General features: G+C 24.7%; 1 protein-coding gene across 4 annotated transcripts in view; it reads right to left on the bottom strand.

Moving 5' to 3' along the window:
* LOC117173991 (cell division control protein 12) overlaps positions 1–12,761 on the bottom strand; it is a 154,356-nt gene that overhangs the window by 52,090 nt on the left and 89,505 nt on the right. For all 4 annotated transcript variants that reach the window (XM_033362679.1, XM_033362678.1, XM_033362677.1 and 1 more), the window contains 2 exons: positions 6,725–6,872; positions 1,929–2,108 (listed from right to left, as the gene is read on the bottom strand). In XM_033362679.1, coding sequence (XP_033218570.1) covers positions 1,929–2,108; positions 6,725–6,872 — 328 coding nt within the window. The remainder of the gene's footprint in view (positions 1–1,928; positions 2,109–6,724; positions 6,873–12,761) is intronic.

Below are 12,761 nucleotides of genomic sequence, written 5' to 3' on the forward strand. Positions count from 1 at the left end.
AAAGTTTCCGAATTATGATATTCACAAGTAAAATTTCCGAATAAAAAAATTCCCGACATAAAATTGCCAAATTATAAAATGTCCGAACTAAAAGTATGGGAATTATATTTTATTTTTCGGAAATATAATTATTTGGTAATTTTCTGATAAGGCAATAATATATTTAAAAAATTAAAAATTAAGATCACAATTTATTAAATTCAAGCCTTAAAAATGATTAGATTTTAGAACCAAACACTGAAAATTAAATTATTTTTTATTTGAAAATGTTTTAAAATATTAAATATTTTAAACTAAAAATAAAAAAAAACAATTGTAAATTAAAAGGTTTAAAGCACTTTTAAATGGGCAATTCTAAAACAGTTTATTGAGGCAATGAAATTAAAGATTTTCTCTTCAAAAGCGTAAATTCGAAAATCGTTGGTTTGAAATTTCCTTAATCTTTGTAGGCTTCTAATTTGAAATTTATCAATGATGTAGTTTCAAATTCAAATATTAAAAACCTCAGGACAATTTTACTATTTAATCTTTCGAAATTACAAAATTTCATATTGAACACCTTGATATTCATTTTTCAATTAATAATTTGAAATATAAATATTATAAATTATTTGATTTCAATTTTAGTGTGTGTTAAATCTAATAATTTCAAATTAAAAATATTTCAATGGTAAACTTACAAAATTGTATGGTTTATTAAATTCTTTGAAATCGTAAAAATAAAATTGAAAGACTTGATGGATGCAGAATTCATAATTTAAATAATTTGTAATTAAAAATTCTGATTTAAATTCCTTCATAATAAATTTTTTAAAACTAAAAATTAAGACAATAATTAATCAAATTTAAGCCTTAAAAATGAGGAGATTTTAGAATTAGGCTTAAAATTGAATTAGGTTTAAAACTGAACAATTTCAAAAATTGGAATCATTGTGATCTTGCTTTGTATTTTTTTTAGTTTTTAATGTAATATCTTAAAATTTACCGTTTTTAGTTCAAAATTTAAAAAAAAATGAATAATTTTAAATTAAAAAATATTTGATTTGAAGATTTCAAGAACGAATAATAAGTCTAAATGACTACTTAAATATTAAATTACTTGAAAAAATAAAAAGCTAAAAAATGTGTTGTTCGAGGAGAAAAAATTATAATATGACAATTCTTGGAAATCCAATTTTTTTCAGTTTCGTATGAAGTTTGGATCCGTTTAATTTGTAATGTCCCGTAGCAGAAATTTTTGCATTTCTTATCTTTCCGATTAAACATCACTTCATTTTTAACGCTTTAATATAATAATAAAAAAATATATATTTTTTTATATAATAAAATGTAAAAAATCTATAATTTCAGAAGCTTTGACTTTGGAACATTTAATTTAGTTTCAATTTCAAATTGTCAAATTGGAATAGCTGCGAGTTAAATATTATTTTAATTTAAAAATGTTAAATTTTTTAATATTTAATTATAAATGCTTTTAACTAAAAATAATACAATCCAAATACCTTTGAATTTTAAATGACCTAATTTTCAACATTCTAATAAGAGATTATTATTAAATTTTTAACATTTTGAATTTGCCCGATTTTCAAAATTTGAAGTAGAAAATATTCAATTTTAAGACTCTTCAATTAAAAATAAAATTGTTCAATTTTGAACGCTTTCAATTAGAAATGATACAATTTTCAACTTCTTTTTAATAAAGTTGTTCATATTTGAAAGCTACTGTTAAAATTCTTTTTCAATTTTTAGTACTTAAATTTTTTAATTATTCAGTTTTAAACGCTTTCATTTATAAGTGATATACAAGTTCAATCTCTTTTCATTCCATTCCAAATACTGTCCTTTTTTTAATTATACCTTATTTAAAATTTTTTTATTTGGGACATTTTTAATTCAAAATTGTTCAATATATATATATTTTTTTTTACCTGAAGACTAGGAGACCTCAAGAGTTTAGAAGCATCTTCCCTGTTCTCTAAAAGAGTTGCTCTGTGGACTAATGTTTCGGCGGTGTCCCAAGCAAGATCACTGGCAGGTTCTTTTGGATCGAGTCGCAGCAAGTGTTGGAGAATACTCAAAAACGGTATTTCTTGTGGGGTGTCTGCGATCTAAACAAAAAAATGTGTTTAAGTATTTTAAAAATGAACTAAATTCTTTAGTGGAATTTTATAAATTTATGTCAAAATAATTCCAAAGATATCACAAAAAATAAGAAGATCTTGAAATATTTTCAGAGATTTTCAGTTCCATTAGGACTCGCCGGGTTGGGCCATAGAAAAAAATCTTAGCAGTGACGTGTGCGCATGCGCTTACATCTCACGGATTGCGAACAAGTTTAAGAGTGGGGACCACTTCCCTGCAAGGATTTGCATGCGACGAGTTGCGATCCGAAGAGTTCTACTATGTTTTAATTAAAAATATTTTCTAGAGAATTTAAACGATTTCAAGGTAAATTATGTCAAGGGTTTTCAAAAATATCAACGAGCCTTAAAATAATTTAAAAGATATAAGGAGATTACAAAATATTTAATTGGGTTTCACAGGATTTCCAAAGATTTGAAAGAATATCGAAGATTTCTATAACGATTCAATTTTTCTATGATGGATTCAAAAGGATTAGAAAGATAACAGTGACTTTCAAATATTTCACAGGACTTCGAAGGACTTTAAAAAATGTCCATGATTTCAAAGAATTTTAAAGGATGACTAGGGATTATAAGAGAATTAAATAAATTAAAAAATATTTTATATTGAGATTTGACAGGATTTCATTTAATATAACAAGATTTTATGTTTAATATAATATTAATATTTAATATAACAAGATTTTATTTTACTTCAAAATATATTAAAATAGTTGTAGGGATTTCAAACGATTGGAAAAGATTTTTAGAGATTTTAACAGATTTCAAGAAATTTCAATGGATTTCCAAATTTTTTTTCTTGGGATATCACAGGATTTGTATGTATTTCATGAAATTATAAAAAATTTCAAAAGTAAATTGAATGATTTTTAGTTATTTTAAAGGATTTTTAACGAATTTAAGGAATTTTGGGCGATTTCCAAAAATTTTCAAGGGCTTTCAATGTAATTCACAGAATTAAAAATGATTAGAATTTCAAGTGTTTTCAAGGTACAGTAGGACTCGTCGGATCGAGACAATGTGCACATGCGGCTACCTATTTCTAAAGATTTTCTAGGGTTTTAAAAGGATTTCAAAGAATTTTTAAGGTGTCAACAAATTGAAAAGGAATTTTAAAAAATTTCAAGGAATTGAAAGAGATTGAAAACTGGACAAGTTCAATTATAAATCTAGAAACTTGAATAAATGTCAATTATAATTTCAATAAATTAAACTACTTGAAACAAAAAAATTAAATATTGAAAAGTCTTCAATTGCAAAACTTAAAATTTTTTAAATTTTCTATTGTTAATATTCATAGTAAAAATAAAAAATATAAATTTTATATAATTATAAAAATTATAAATCGCAAAAATTGAAAAGTTTTAAATTCTATATTTTTGAAATACAAGAAATTTCAATTCTAACTCCTAAAAATGGAAGAACTTTGAATTGTACATTTGTAAAATTGAAGAGTTTTCAATTTTGAAATTAAAAGTTCTGTAATTATCTAAGTTAAAATTTTTTTATTTTTACATCTTTAAATTGACTGACTTTTAACTATAAACATTCAAATTTAAGCAAGTTAGCGAACTTTCAATCCCAAATATTTTCAAAATGGATCAGTGTCGGCAATAGGAAACAACACAAATATTTAAAATTTCAGAATCACTCAGAAAAAATAGTTTTTCAACTAATTAAATTTGTCATTGGTAGAAAATAGCCATTTCCTTGAACTTAAGATATTTCTTGTAAATGAACATTTTTTCTTTAATTTTAAGAGTCTTTCAGGAACATCTTATGACGATTTAAAATCCCAAATTAATTATTTATTTATATGCTTCTCATTCCTACTAGGATAAAATTTTATATTTAACTAAAAATTTTCTATATAGAGATTAGTAAAAGGCCTTTAAAATTAAAAATAAATTATGGGAACAAATTTCCCACCCAAACAGACAAATTTTAAACAAAGCAGATAAATTCTCTATCAAGAAAGATATTTTTAACAAAATAGTTAGATTTTCAAGCAAATAATTACATTTGCAACAAAATAGTTGAATTTTTAACCAAATAGTTGAATTTCAACTACATAAACGAATTTTCAGCGAAAAAGATGAATTTTTACCCAGGTAGAATAATTTTCTACTAAAAAGGTGAATTTTCAAACCAAATGATCGAATTGAGACACAAAAAGGGACTAAACTTCAATGAAAAACAGTTACATATTCTATAAAAAAAATTTCAATCAAAAGGAACGATTTTTTGTATTTTTAACCAAATGGTCGAATTAAAAAAAAATCAAGGTTCAGCCAAAACTGGTTGGGCTTTCAACAGGATGAATTTTCAATCCATAAGGACAAATTTTTGATCCGAAAAGACAAATTTTCAACAAAAAAGTTAAATTCTCGACCCAGAAAGGTAACTTAAAATTAATTCTTAAATAAGAAAAAGCTCCATTTTCAGAAAAATAGTAAAATTTTCAATCGAAGGGAGGAATTTTCATCTACAATGATGCATCATTTCTCAAGAAAAAAACTTTACTTTAAAATAAAAAAACAGTTCCCAAATAACGAAATTTTGACAGAACTGTTGAATTTTTCGGCCAAATAGACAAAATCTTCTACAAAAAAATGGAATTTCACGCCGAAAATATGAATTTTCGGCCAATATGTTAAATCATTAATCAATCAAATAAACTTTCAACACAGTACATAGTTTTAAAAATTGCACATTTTTAACATTATAGTCGAATGTTCAAAACAATAATTAATAGAATCCAATGAGAAAACCAACCTATCCTTGGTTAAAATTTAATTCTTTTTATTTGAAAAATTTATAATTATATTTTTGGTTTAGAATTCATCTCTTTTGGTTAAAAATTCTACTATTTGGTTGAAAATTGGACTTTTTCGTTGAAAATTCGATTTGTTTTAATTACAAATTAATTTTCCTTGAAATAGAACTAATTCAATTTTATCTAAACATTGATCGTTTTTAGTAGAACATTCAACTATTAAACTTTTCATCCAAAATTCATTTTTTTTTTTTTTTTGAAAATTCAAACACTTGGGTTGAAAGTTCGTTTTAGTTGAACTTTTTTATTTTTAAATAAAAATTAAACCATTACCTTACATTTTCGTGAGGAATTGTAAATTAGAAAAGAATAAAATTCACATATACACAAAAAATATTAAAATAAACTTTTTTAATCAGGTTATTATTATTGGATTCAAGTATTATCGGGTTCAAATAAAATCAATATTCATTTTAAACTAACCTGTTCTCATTTTTCAACCAAAACAGTTATTTCATTTAAAGAAATGTATAGGTCATATAAAAAATTATATTTTTTTGATTTAAAGAAACTTTTCATTTGAAGTAATCAAATATTTGTTTAAATCTAATAAAAAAAAGTTAGCAAAAAAATTTGTTTCAATCAAATAAATGTTTCTTTGACCGTATGCCAATATTAGAATTTCTTTGATTTAAAGAAAGTTTCTTTGATTCAATAAAACTTTTTTCTGGGTGTGCATGAATCTGAATAGATATTTTATGGGTTGAAAAAGATTTCAAGGGATTTAATTAAATTTCACAACATTTCATGGTTTTTCAATTTTGAAACAGGTTTTAAGGCATTTTAGGGATTTTTAATATACTTCAAAACATTTTTCATGGATTTTAATGGATTTTACAGGGTTTCAAAGGAGTTTAAGAGATATTAAAAAATGTGTGGGGATTTCAAAGAATCGGATAATACTTCTAGGTACTTCAAGGAATTGGACAAATTTTCTATTGATTTTAAGGAATTTCCAAAAAACTTCATAGATTTCAAAATATTTTTCTTGGGATGTCATATGATTTCAAAACATTTCATGAGAGTTAAAAAAATATGAAAATATTTGTCGGTATTTGATGGGATTTGAAACAAATTTAAGAAATTTTGAGTGAATTCAAAAAATTGCCAAGAGAGTTCAATGTATTTCACAGGATTGAAAAAGATTAGAATTTGAAGTGTTTTCAAGGTACAGTAGGACTCGTTGGATCGGGATGAACCAGATCTCCACTTTCGATCGCGTAGGTCAGAGGTCAGAGAAATAAGTCTTAACCATAACTCAGGGTAGTGACGTTTTTCAAAATGTTCAGGATCCTAATGTTTAACCGGCCGTTATAGATCAGTGCATTTTCGCACTCTCTGCTGCGAACTTGTGAGCATGCGCCTACCTATCGAGCGAACGGGGAAGTTTACGAGTGGGGACTACTTCCCTCCTAAGAGTTCGCTTCGACTAGTTCCGATACGACGAGTCCTATTGCAGGAGATTTTTACTAATTACCAGTAAGTGAATCAGCGCTATTCGAATTAGTAGAAATCTACTACTAATTATTAGCTCTTACTGACTCAGATTTAAAGAGAAAATAGCGTAACGTTATTTTTGAGCAACTCTTTTTCAGAAAACCCTGACCTGTAGCAACACTGTTTATAATAATGCAATAAAATTGTAAGGTATTTCACAATAAGGTCGTTCTAAGAAAAGAACCATTCCAGATCGGGTGATTTAATCAGGTAGGTGGTAGGCAGTAGGTAATCGTGGATAACTGACCTGTCCAAGGATTGCGTAAAAGACGTCGACGTGTGACGAGAGATCGATCCCTGGTGGTCCGTGATTGGACAATTCTTCGTCGGTCTCACGTTGGTCATCGAAAACATCCAATTGCACTCTCAGGTCCGGCACGTGACTCTTCTCCTTTCTGGAAGAATAGCCGAATCTTGAAAGAATACTCATTACCATCACTCTCACTTTCACATAAGGCCCTTATATTAATTTATCTCAATTCAAACCGACAGCTCTAATGAGGGCCTGTCACGTTTTCTCACTTTTTTTTAACTTATTTTTTTTAGTCTTCGTTAATTCGTCCGGCAAGCCGAAGAATTGGCATTGAACTATTCGATAATACTGTCGCGTATGAGTCTCTGGTATTTAATAAGCAGGGATGAAGGCTATTAAGTAAGCATGGTGGAACCTATCGAGACCGTTATTTAACGGAGTGACATTTCATTAATTATTTGCACCTGCATTTTTTTTATTTGCATTTTGAACAGTTTTATATTTTATTATAGATATGTTTAGTTTTTTATGTAGGATTAATAACAAATTATTGATTGAAAGGGCTAAAGCAAAATTAAGTACTCAATAAGCAAGTATATTTTATACTTTATTCAATATATTAATTTATCAATTTTTTGGACCTTTTGTGGCTTGTTGGCGAAATTCTCAATCGATTTTAATTAAACTTGGCATCTGACTGATGAATAGGGTGGTCCAAAAATGCAATGAAAATTTTATTCCGAATTTTAATGCATACTGCCCGGAAGTTTTTTGGAATCCACAAAAAAATCTTTTTTTTGTTTTGGGGAAAATTAATATTTAAAGATGGCGCAAGCTCCATGAAATTGAACACGTATTTCCCATAAGAAAAAGAGACATGTTTGTACATTACATTTAGAATAGTCAATATTAGGTGTATCGACTTAAAACTATAAATTTGTGTTTACAATTAGCCATAAAAAACTAATGAAATGTTATTTTTAAAATATCACCTACTTATAGGGTCTCAAAAAATTCCCATAAGTGAAAAAGTAGGTTTTTTCGAGTTCTTGGCCTTCATTATCATTTTTTTGCGGTTCTTTTCATAATGCAAAATATTTCTAGTAACTAAAATACTATTTTATATCGATCATTAGATATTTACATAAATTGTTTAAACAATTTATTATTGTTTTAAGTAATTCTCCAGAAAATAATAACTATTTACGACTTTAGAGAGAAAAAAATGTTTAAACCAAGGAAAATTGTTTAAATAATTACCAAATATCTTAAATAAGAACTACAACACTTGACATTCATCAACTTTGTATAATTTATCCCGGAAGATAATAACTTTACACGATTTACAGAGGAAGAACAGTTCTTTCAAGAAATAGTAATTGTTAAAATATTTAAAAATTATTTTTTAAACATTTGTGAATTCGCAACTTATCGATTGAAAATAATTAATATTAAAAGAAGTCCACAAAATATCGTCTTTAGCATGAATTTTATGACCACCCTAATCTGAAAATTACAGTTTTTAATCGTTTACACTAAGATCCCCCAAATTTATAAATCGGAAAAAATGCACAATAATAGTCCTTTGAATGTATGGTAAAAAAACGACATTGTAATTTTGTTTTATCACACACACTATTTTTTTTTAATTTGGAAAATTTTCTTGAGTTTGAATTTCCCGCTAAATTTTTTTCGAAAAAATCATGCACGTTGGCAATGGTTAAAAAAAGCTCTATGAAATTTTTCACATTTTTTCTAACGATACAGAGCAAAAAAAAAATAAAAACTAAAATGGACGCCCCCCCCCCCTCCAAAACCACAACTCAACCAATCTGGCGGCTAACAGCTTGAAATTTTAGGAAATTTTTATTTTTTTATTTATGCTTTCAACTGACTGGCTAAACATTCGATTCCCTTTTGAAGCATTTTTTGCGTTTTTGCCAGACTACAACCCTTTATGGTAAGTTTCTAAATGACCAAAAACGTTGAAAATTTATGTATTTTTTGTAAATTTATAAGTTACCAAAAATGTTCAATATTTAATAAGGTTCTAAAGTTTTTACAACCTGAAAATTTTTAGAAGTTTAAAAATTTTTTGAATTTTTTGAAATCTTAGCAATTTTAGAATTTTTGAAAATTTTACAATATTTATAAATTTTGAAGTGCTTGCACTTCCAAAAATGTTGCAAATTTCAGAAATTTATGATAAATTTATAAATGACCAAAAACGTTCAAAATTTCAGTATTTTATAGTTCATAAATTTATAAATTACAAAAAATGTTCAAAATTTAAAATATTTTCAAAAATTGTTTAAATTTTTAGTAATTTTAGAAGTTTGAAAAATTTTATAATCTTTATGAATTTTAGAAATGTGCAAAGTTTCGAAAATGTTTCGAAAATTTAAGACATTTGTGGTGAGTGTATAAATGATCAAAAATGTTGATAATTTCTGTTTTTTTTTTTTTTTAGTAAATTTATAAATGACTGAATATGTTCTAAATTTAAGAAAGTTCCAAAAATTCCAGAAGTTTTTGGAAGTTTTGAAATTTTAACAATTATAAGAGTTTTGAAAATTTTACAATATTGATAAAATTTTGTAGTTTTTAAACGACATAAAATGCTGCACATCTCCGAAATTCTAGGTAAATTGCTAAATTACCTAAAATTTTTAAAAAAATGTAGCAGTTACCAACATTTTTACAAATTTTTTTATTTTGCCAAATTGTAAACCCATTGCATTTTGTAATTTTTCAGAAAAATTCCAATTTCATGGATCAATTAATCAAATCTTTCTGAAACTCATAAATTGCATACTTTAAAAAGGAATTGGTCTATTATGTAGTATTTTTTTGAATTTTGTTTCTGTATAGAATTCTGACAAAAATAATAGTTCGTTGGAATTTCCGTGCAATTTATTTCGCAGTTTTATAGAACCCTGCTCTAAACTTGATATAATTCATAAAAATTCTGTAGGAAACGAACACACATTAAAATATTATAGACATTTTTATTTTCATCCGATTCATAAAAAAGTCTACTTTTGAAGCAAAAAATTAAAATATAAATTTTCAACAACAGCAAAAGTTACATTTCAATAAATCAGTTAGATTTTAAACAAAAGAGGTACATTTTTAGTGAAAAAAAAATAAATTTTTAACAAAACAAACAAAACTTATTTTCCAATACAGAAACTTAATATTCTACGAAAAAACCAATTTTTAATTAAATACATACATTTTTAACGAAATAGTTGAATTTTCAATCCAAAAGATTACTTTTCTACCAAAAAGAAAAATTTTCAGCAAATTACATAAATTTTCAAGTCATTATCTTGAAAATTGGAGTTCATGCTAGTTTCTAAAAATTGTAAATTGAATAGTGGAATTTACAAACTAAAAAAGATACATTATTAACAACACATAATGTAGTTAAATTTTCATTTGAGAGAATTAGTTTTCTATAAGAGACTAATTTTCTATAAAACATTTTAAGGCTGTACAAAATAGTTATTAAATTTTCAACACAAGGATATGAATTTTTGAAAAAATAGTAAAATTTTCAATTTTAAATATTACTTTTCAATTACAAAAAAATAGAATTTTCAATCCTGAAGATTAATTTTCTACAAAAAAGTCGAATTTGCAACAAATCATATAAATTTTTGAAAAAATAGTTGTATTTTTCAACCTGAAATATTATTTTTCGACAAAGCAACTTAATTGTTTACAAAATAGTATAATTTTCAAAAAATAGTTGAATTACCAACCGAAAAATATAAATTTTCAACAAAAAAGTTCATTTTTAACAAATTAGTTGAAATTTAAAAAAAATAGTTAAATTTTTCGTTTAAAAAATTTTTTTTAAGTAGTTAAATGTTTAACCCAATAGTTGAATTTTCAATCAAAAAGACAAATGTTAAAAAAATTACATAAATTTTCAGGTAAAAAGTTTAAACATTTTGTGTGATACTAGGCTCTAACAATTTTTATCTGAATAGAGGAATTTACAAACTAAAAAATATAAATTATTAACCAAAAATAGTTTAATTCAATTTTCATTTGGGAACTAATTTTCAATAAAAAAAAAAACTAATTTTGTACAATACAGTTTAATTTTGTACAAAATAGTTGAACTTTCTACAAAAAGTTTAATTTTACACTCAAGAATATGCATTTTCAAAAAAAGAGTTAATTATCAACCAATCAGTTGAATTTTCACTAAAATAGTTACATTTTCAATTTAAAACGTTAGTTTTTAATAAAGAAAAAAAATGAATTTTCAATCCAGAAGATTAATTTTCTACGAAAAAAAGACAAATTTTCAACAAAGTACATCAATTTTGAACCTTATAGTTGAGTAATCAACAAATTACATAAAGTTCCTAGTAAATAGTTTGAACAATGGATATGATGCTTTATTCTACAATTTTTAAATATTGTAATTTTTAAACTACAGAAAAATCCATTTTGAAGGAAAAGTCTTATAGTCAAATTTTTAGTTCAGAAAATTAATGTTTAACTAAATGAATTTGTACTTTCAACAAAATACTTGACTCCTCAGCTATATGAAAAAAATTATTAATTTATTATTTAATTACTGTAAATACTTTTTCAATTTTTTTGATTAAATATCACATTCCTCGGCTGCAGTTAAGAATTAATATTTTTTGATGAACAATTTCATAATTTGGTTCAAAATCTAATCACTTTGTTCAAAATTCAACAATATTGCTAACAAGCCATATTTATCAGTTGAAAATTTGCCTTTCTGGCTGGAAAATTCAACAATTTGGTTTTTTTAATTTTCTTTGACTTAAAAATTTATTTGGTTGAAAATTCATCTCTTTTAGTACAACTTTGTTAAAAATTCAACTGCTTTCTAGAAAAATAGAGTTTTCGGATCAAAAATTCAACAAATTGTTAGAAAATATTAATATTTTCTTGAAAATTTATACCGAAAATAATCTTTTTATTAAAAATTCAAATATTAGGTTAAAAATGTATGCTTTTTCGTTAAGGATTCAAGTATATTGTTGAAAGTTTGTTTCTGTTAGTTAAATCCTGTTGTTTTTTATTTTTAATTAAAAATCTTTTTGTCATAAGATCAACTATTATATTTTACGTTGAAAATTCTCTTTTTTTAGGTTTAAAATTTCACTACTTGTTTGAAACTATTTTCTTGAACATTCAACTAATTGGTTTCAAATTAACTCTATTTGATGAAAATTCATATTCTGGGTTTGAAACTTCCACTGTTTTGTAGAAAATTCTTTTATTTTCATTGAAAATTCATTGTCACGAGTAAAAATTTAACTACACCATTTTGATTGAAAATTGATCTTTTTTAGTTTAAAAATACCACATTTAGTTTTAAAAATTTAGAAACTAGCATCACTACCATTATTCAAACCATTTGGTTTAAAATGTATGTAATTTGTTTAAAATACGTCTCTTTAGTATAGTAGTAATCTTTTTGGCTAAACTTAATTTATTTTGTTACAATTGTATGTATAATGTTGGAAATTCTTATATTTTGATAAAAAAAATAATCTTCTGTTGAAAATTCGTTTTTTTATTGATCAAAAAAATTTTTTTAACGGGAAATTTAACTATACTGTTCAAAATTCAACTGATTGGTTTAAAATTAAATTTTTTTAAATTCATAGTATCGATTTGAAAAATGGACTGTTTCGTAGAAAATGGGTTTCGGCTTAAAAGTGTAACAATTTGGTTGAAAATTAATATGCTTGTTTTGAAATTCAACTATTTAGTAAATAGTTAATTTTCTGTGTTGAAAATTCGTTTAATTATATAGATACAATATATAATTTTTCCACAAATTTAAGAGAATTCTAGTATTAAGATTTCTAAAATACTATATCATTCCTTTTAGAATTGCTATGAAATTGTAATTATTTTTTCGAAAAGTCAAAACTAATTTTTTTATAGCAATATCATAAAATTCTTTTAGAATTTTAAGAAATAAATTTTGTAGATATATTTTCTGGTATTGTCGTAGAATTTTTTTTCA

This window comes from Belonocnema kinseyi, chromosome 5 (assembly GCF_010883055.1).
Source record: "Belonocnema kinseyi isolate 2016_QV_RU_SX_M_011 chromosome 5, B_treatae_v1, whole genome shotgun sequence".
Lineage (NCBI taxonomy): Eukaryota > Metazoa > Arthropoda > Insecta > Hymenoptera > Cynipidae > Belonocnema > Belonocnema kinseyi.